The following is an 8,210-nucleotide window of genomic DNA, read 5'->3' as shown; positions in this document are numbered from 1 at the left end:
AGTCTTCCTGACACAGAAAATATAATACTCTAGCTTCATATCACAAATGTACCATACTATGTAAGTACTAATAGTCATAAACTTCTTTTCAGACTCACCGCGTCCAGAAGTGTCTTCAGAAATTACTTCGTGCCCTCAATAAGGATCGCCACCACACTGTTTCTCATTACAAGCACCTTCTCAATTCTGACTATGAAGCAGCTGACCGTGAGCGTGACTCCACCCTGCAGCACCTCAGTGACCTGGAGCGCATGGTCAACCAGTCCCTCAACATGCTTGCAAGGTAAAACATTTTTCATAGAACTCCTACAAATGACATACACTACAGTATTTTCTTCTCAGATATATTTACTACATGCAACACAATACCAAAACATATTTCTTAGTTAATAATATTCATAAGTATATCTCTTTCATTCAGGAAGGAATGCTTTGTCTCAGTATACCAGCAGCTACATTTTAAACATGAAATACATCAAAGTCACAAATATGAATGCCAGATTGAAGATTCATAAGTGTCACTTCAACCTTCTCACTTATAAGTTACTTTGGACTTTGTTTTGCAGCTTTCATAGTGTCTATTTTAACAAAACTATATGAAAACTACAATGTGACTGACTGCAGCATATGTGCACTAATGAACTCTTAGTCTCACACATTTTTGACATATTTCAGGCATCCAGATCTAAATGCCAAGATTGGGCGACTGATGCGGGAGTATTCTGCTGCTCTGCGTAGCAAATACTCCACTCCCCCTGAACTGTCCACACATGCTCCCTTGCCACTCGCCACTGGTTAGTAAATGTTCCATACCTTTGCATTCCTATGAGTTCTGTAGCTACTTTATACAAAATTATCATATATGTATCTTAGCAAATAATATGAATAGGGTAGCTGCAATCATCTGTGTGTCTTACAGATGTGCAGAGTGAGGAGGACCACGTGTCAGGTGATAACAGTGACGAGACTGTGAATGAAGAGGTGGATGAAGAGCACAGCGATGATGATACAGACCATGATGATGATGAAGAAGAGGATGAGGAAGGTGATGATGCTCCAGGGGCATCTGATGAAGATGAGGATGAAGATGATGAGAATGATGACAATGATGATGATGATGATGATGATGAGGTAAAACATGATCTTAATGCATTTTGGATAATAGTTTGAAAAACAATTCATACATGCTATAATGATGAGATGCAGTACTAATATATGAAAAGTATATCAGGTGTCTTCGACCAGATATGTCCAAAGCTAACAACATTTTCAGAAGCTCTATTTATTCTCAAAAAATTCCTCTTAGAAGTTTCATTTAAATTTGCAGGACTACACAGATTCTCTGGACACTTACCCTGAAGAGCCAGAGTTCAGCAGCATGACACAGGCCAGTCAAAGCCAGGAGTCCGACAGTGAGTCAGTCAGCCAGGACCCAGTTGAGCTGGATACTCCAACAGCAGATTCAGGTCTGCGAGCAGCCTCCTCGTCCCCCAACGCCTCAACCCCCAACGCCTCAGTCCGGCCAGAGCCCCTCCTGGTGCACCACACTGACGACGTGCAGGTGGCCAACGTCCAACACCACCCGCTCTCCCACCAGGCCGTAAGTGTGCATGTCTCAACGCATCCACGCTGAGGAAGACAATTTCTAATTGTGTAGAATCTTTAATTGTTCTATTTTTGGGGACACACAAGTAAACATTTATACTTCACCAAATTTACTAGTTACATAAACATATATTTTACTTAAATTTACTTAGTGCTGACAATATTAACTTCCTTTTGTCCCCAGAGTTACAGTGTGATGAGGGAGACCTCAGGCAGTGAAAGCCGTGGAGTATATTTCACTTTAGCCTTCGCTGGTGTGGCACTAATGATGGCCATGGTGGTTGGCATCGTGGTCCTGCGGCGCAGAAACAGCACCAACCCACACAGTCAGGTTAGCATTGTACATATCCATTGCAACATATAATCTTTTACATGTATATTTTAAGTAACAAGTATGCAATCTTATTCATTGCCACCATTAATGTTTCTTTTTCCTCCAGGGTTTCATGGAGGTCGACCAGGCCATCACACCTGAAGAGAGGCACGTGGCCAACATGCAGGTCAATGGGTATGAGAACCCCACTTATAAATATTTTGAGGAGAAATAAGCAGTGCAGGGGGGAGCATTTTGTTCCCAAATAAACAGAAAGGGCAGCAATTCATCCGTTTTCCCCCAAAAAAGGAATCATGCATCTGTATTTACCTGTCAGGCTGACTGCTAAGACTAGAAAATCTTTATACTTGACTCTAAAGTGAGGTGAGGTGTGACTGGGGTCAGCCAAGAGGGGGTTAGTGTTGGAACATCACTTGTGAACAGAAAAGTCAAGCTCACAGGTGCTGATGATGTGCATTGTCATTTCAGAATCACTAGTTGTCAATTCAGTATTTGCTATAATATTAAGGCAGTCATTAACCAACTTCATATATAATTGATAGATCTTGGCTAATATCAGAGCTCTCCTAAGTAACCCCAAGAAGTAAATGTGCAAAACTTCAGAACCTGAAATTAGTTTGATTTGAGCTTTCATTTTAGTGTAATGTTTAAAATGTTTTACAACAATTCACAAGCTCATGAACCTTCTTGCAGTAGGTAAAATGCATTGCTTTAAGCTTTTCAACTGTTTTTACTTTGACATTCCATGGAGTCGGCAAGTCCTGATTCTGAGATGCACAGTCAAGTGTTGTGTGCAACTCAAGCCTTAAGCCATTGGGTTTTTTAGCCACTAATACTACCATTATCCAGTCTGGGACTTTCAACACACTGGGATAGCTTAACCTAACATGATTTTAATGCTTTAATTAATTTGCTATCATGAAATGAGCATTAGAAGTCATGTTGAAATTGAACCAGCTAAGGATGTTGACTCCTGGGTACATGTGGTAGTTGTCCTGTAATTCATTGTAAATTATGTAATATGTCCAGAATACAATAATTTGTTACAGTAGCATACAATAGGTTTTACCATCATTCTGTCCTAAATTTACCTTATTGACTTAAAAAACAACAACTTAGAAGCCTTTATAAATGATTACAAGATGAGGTAATAGAGAAGAAAGTCTGAATGTTGGAGGTGCTCTGTTGAGTCTCTTGTGCATGTTGCCTCCATCAGCCTGTGTTGGTAATGCCCCTATACACTCATCCTCATCACAGTCAAACAAGTCTACAGTTTAGCTGGTTGACAGCATGTATGAAAGGAGAGGCAGTGTTGTATCCATGCCTGGGGTAGGTCTGATCACCTGGCTGGGTGGTAACAAGAGGCTGGCCTGAGCACCTACAGGAGTTCAGAGGTTCCGGACAGTTACTGGAAACGGGTTGGTGTTGCGAGGCCGGGGTCAATCCTCTCGGCCCAACACCAAGGTCTAAGTGGTCTCATGAAACATTATTTTTATGCTGGCGGCTGACATTTTTCTCATTAATTCGTAGAATAAATTATATTTTTGTCATTTCCATCTCAGAAAGGTGCAGTTAGACATTCTTTTGTTTTATGAAGTCCAAAGTAGATTTCTAGGTCTAAGATTTTTTTACTTATACATAAATATATATATACATATATATAAATATATTTTTGATCCATTGTTTTAGTTATAAATATGGTTAATCAACCTGACCTTCAGAAGCAAAAAACAAGCTCCACTGCATTATGGAAGTCACAAATTGTTTGAGGTGTACAGAATTGTTTTTGTTTTGTTTTGGACTTATGAAAGTGCAGAAATTTGTACTTCTCAGAATTCCTAGTGCACTAATGTAATTGTGTAAAACAAATTCATGGAGTGTGGAAAGCTGAAAGACGAGAAGTGAGATTTCTTCTCACTTAGATAAATTAATGTCATTATTGGTGGTGAGCAAATAACCAACCATAGTCCAGTACTCCTCTCCCTATGTGTGTGCGTACAATGTAAGTGTTGCTGTACGTGCACAGTTAAGTGTTGCCGCTTGCCTTCAGTAAGCTGTTGTGTGGAAGTAATTAACATGGATTCCTCTACACACCTTCTGCTCATATACTTTTACATGTATGTTGAGTCTTAGCATGACCTGAAGGATAAGAGTTTGGATATCACTTTCAACAGGTATTATAAATACAGGTTAGAGGTCTGTCACATAGGACTGTTGAGCCATGCTGTATGACTGCCACAAATAACGTAACTCAACTCCTGACTATAAAAATAAAAACATATACATACCTAATGCGAGTCACCCTAATTACTTTCAATCAAGCCATTCCTTTTTGTGATAACCAAAGTATATCAAGAATCCTGCATCATTCCTTATGTTTTCCAAGTCTCTGGTATATATTGCTATAGTTTGTTGTTTGATTATAATAGGAGCAGTACATAAGAGCTAGCTAAACTCACCCCACCACTCAGAGCATATAAACCTTTAGATATATATTGAGCATGTACATAATGAGTGGCACAGGGGTTTTGTGTCATATATGATAGAGTTGTATCATTTTATACTATATGACTTTCTGTAGTTCAAGTTTCTCATCATGGCGCGCAGGATTTCCCCTCCATCGGCGTACTGAGTTCACAACTGCTTTACCTTGGGTTGCATGTCAATTTTTATGCTCTTTCTTCCAAGTTCTGTACGTCTCACAGAAGCTGATCTGGAACGAGTTCAATACATATTTTTTTATGAACCTCATTAATCCCACAGCTCGTTTCTTATGGTTTCTTTTCATACCATTACTTTTCCACGTCGTCCCTTTTTTTCCCTTTTTTTTTCCTTTTTGCCAAGGAGAAATCATCATTGTAGGTATTACTTTTAGCTAGACAGTAAAATGGAGTCACAACTTAGATATTAGAAAGTACTGACATTAACTGTGAATTATTTAAAAAGAAAAGTGCTTCTTCTTTGTGGAAGTCAAATGTGCAAAAGCCAGAGAGTAGCCCACCTGCATCTCTGAATGGCCAGCCACATCACATAAGGAGGAAGGGGAAAGTAAAAATTCATTAAGTGTTTATAGTTGCTTCTCAATTATTGATATATTTTGGGCTATTGATTTGCAAAACCAATAGCTCAAATGTGAACAAATGAAATTGTAAAATTTATTGATCATAAAATAATAATAGGTGTCATCCTTCTTTTCCTCTCTTACTGTGGAATGTGTCATTAGTGTTCTCTAACCACTGTAGCTTAAGTCTGTACATGTCTCACACACTAGCAGGTTAAGTGACCTCCCATGCATCTCACCTCCCATGCCATCTGGCCAGTATGTATGTAATGACCTATGGCTACTGCTGATGAAGTTTTAAGTATTTTTGCAAAAGAATGTGAATTGATGGTAATGTATCATGGGAGATGGGATTGAACTTGATCTGAATAAATGTACCAAAAAAATAGAAATTGTTGTTTTAATTACCAAGACATATCAGGGTTTCAATGACAAAAAAAGAGGACAGTAATGACTATTACTTAAGTATTCCCATCGGCAAATATTTACAAGAGGTCCCTCGTTTGCAAATATGGGTGTTTGTCGCCTTACTTCATAAGAAAAGCGAAATTTTTGTATGTTTTGGTATCTCTGACCAACTAAACCAAAGCAAACTTCACCTAAACTAACATATCCCTAATATTAACCCAACTTAAGCTAGTCTAACCTAAATTAAACCTAATATAACTGTTTCTGGCGTAGTATTGATGGAACTGTCCCCGAGAAAGCGTGCGGAATGGTTTCTTAGGGACAGTGCCGTATTGATTTTCACATGTATCAATATGAATCAATAACAGCCGAGCGCTCTAGAAAAAAAATAATATCTTAATAGACGTGAAGTAAAGCAAGTCTCTCACCATTGACATGCGGTCGTGTCTTGCGCTACTGACAAGGGCCGATAGTAAACAAGAAACTTCCCATTTTAGACTTGATATTTCCCAAACTCAGCCTATTCTGGCCTTCCCAAAAATCCAGCTTACTCACCCAAGCTTGCCTATCCTGGAGATGGGAGTCATGGGACACCAATGGAATGCAAGATGAGCTGGCAGCCTGCCGCTGGTAAGATTCACAGAAGAGTAGTAAGTCACTTGTCAGAGATGTCAAGGAAAGTGTCAGTAGTAGTAGTAGTAGTAGTAGCAGTAGTAGTAAAAAATGCAGTACAGAATATTACCCATGGTACAATATTGTACCACGATATTACCCACGTGATCAACAACATGTTAGTGACGCAATTTGACGCTCTTGTTTTGAGGCACGAACGAGTAGTACACGGATTTAACTTAAAAGAGTTGAAAGCAATGTCCTAATAAAGATGTACGTCTATATTACCATTAGTTATTTATTTGTTCTAACGAAAAAAAGGAAGAAATCTAATGGTGACAACTCTTCGCTATTACTGGTTTCTTATTATCATTCTTATTCTTACTTTATTGTTCTTATTCTTGAAAAGAAAAAGTATGAATGTATTTATATATGAATGTATGTATGTATGTAACTAGTTACTAGTAACACATTCAGAAGACCCAAACATATATACACAAACATACGCAGAACACCGCTCGATTTCACACATTCAGACACACCCAAACTGCTTAAAACATCCAAAATTAATCCAAAATACACTCAAAACATCATACAATATCTTAAAATGCCAACAAATACAACCAAACCTTACCAGAAACACCCAACATAAACCAAAGCATCCCCACACCACACAACACACCCCAAAACACCCCACGCACACCCAAACCATTTAAAATACACGAATTGTTCCCAAAACACACTCAAAGCGTCATAAAACACCTCAATATGCCCCCAAACACTCTGAAAACACACCGAAGTACTCAAACACACCTTCACAACACTCAAAATATGTAAAATATAGTTAAATAATTTAACACACACTGAAAACTCTCAAAATGCGACAAAAACACACTTATAACACCCAAATACATTCTAAACACCATACATCACTATACCAAACACACTTAGAATACCCCAAATACATACCAAAAAATAAATAAAATAAAAATCAGAATGCATTATAAAGAACTGCAAGATTACAAGGGTGACTTAGCTAAATATTATGCCTCGGTATCTCCTCTTTCTCCCTTTTTTTTTTTTTTTTTATTCGTCCTCCTATTTTGTTTTCCCTTTCTTCTTCCTTTTACTGCTTCCATCTACACACCAGAGCCTAAGAAATATATAACAACACTTATAAAACAGTAGATATTACGCAAAATATTGACGAACTGGGGATGTTGGAAGGGAGACGCCCGCCCAGGACTATGATGAGTCACCACCTTGGCTATGACGTCATCAGGGTGAGCGGGAACAGTAGTAACTCGTCTAAATTACGTAAATAATTTTAAAAAATCACCTATAGAAAAAACGAAGCCACGGCAAAATGCTTCCTATTTCATGACTTGATATATATATTTTAACTAATATCCATAACACCAAAATATTTCCAGCCTAACTAGTTATAAAGAAATGTGTAAATTAAGTATAGTAAAACTATAAAAACATTTTCACCTATAACACTGCTGAAACGGCTACCCATTTTGACTTTATTCTTCTTTCAAAAAATATTACACAATATATGCTATCTTTTTAGGTATCCAACACTTACTTAAAACCAGAAGTGAACGAAAGAACAAATACTTATGTAAATAAAAGCAATAAAATCTAAACTCATTAAAAACTGTAAAGTCCAGCCATTTTCATTCGGCGAATATTTCAACACACTTTACAGACTAAGCTATTTTTAAGGCATTTTAAAACAAGCCACACCATCAAAAACAAATGTAAATGATAAAAGAAGAAAATATGTAATTTTCGTTTAACAGGACTTAACATAATTTCAAACTGCACATATTTGACTCATGGGGTTGATTTCACACTTAAAAGAGTATAGACGATTCTTTGATACCGTAAAGGCCCAGTTATAGCTTGAAATAAAAAAAAGTCCTAAATGGCAAATTGGAAATTTTAATTGTTATGCCAGCTCATATCTACTCTATAAAACACCACTATACGCCACAGATTTATCCAACAGAGGCGCAGAACACACTTCAAACACAACTAAATAATTAGAGAAATCATAAAACCGTACCATGAAAGCATAATATTATAGTTAGGATAAATATGAGAAAAGTATTGGAACCTGCAGGCTGCAGGCGGGGGCAGCGGCGGTAACATCAGTGGGACTATCGGCGCCATATGTTGATT

At 37.7% G+C, this 8,210-nt stretch overlaps 1 protein-coding gene across 1 annotated transcript in view; it reads left to right on the top strand.

Moving 5' to 3' along the window:
* The window catches only part of LOC123504269 (amyloid-beta-like protein), a 77,308-nt gene extending 71,916 nt beyond the window's left edge, over positions 1 to 5,392 (top strand). The window contains exons 7-12 of the mRNA XM_045254677.1: positions 93 to 283; positions 676 to 794; positions 920 to 1,131; positions 1,328 to 1,600; positions 1,790 to 1,936; positions 2,046 to 5,392. Coding sequence (XP_045110612.1) covers positions 93 to 283; positions 676 to 794; positions 920 to 1,131; positions 1,328 to 1,600; positions 1,790 to 1,936; positions 2,046 to 2,153 — 1,050 coding nt within the window. The 3' untranslated portion in view covers positions 2,154 to 5,392. The remainder of the gene's footprint in view (positions 1 to 92; positions 284 to 675; positions 795 to 919; positions 1,132 to 1,327; positions 1,601 to 1,789; positions 1,937 to 2,045) is intronic.
* Positions 5,393 to 8,210: the final 2,818 nt, after the last annotated feature.

Source organism: Portunus trituberculatus, chromosome 15 (assembly GCF_017591435.1).
Source record: "Portunus trituberculatus isolate SZX2019 chromosome 15, ASM1759143v1, whole genome shotgun sequence".
NCBI lineage: Eukaryota > Metazoa > Arthropoda > Malacostraca > Decapoda > Portunidae > Portunus > Portunus trituberculatus.
The sequence above is the reverse complement of the archived record's forward strand: the minus strand, read 5'-3'. Positions and strand labels throughout refer to the sequence as shown.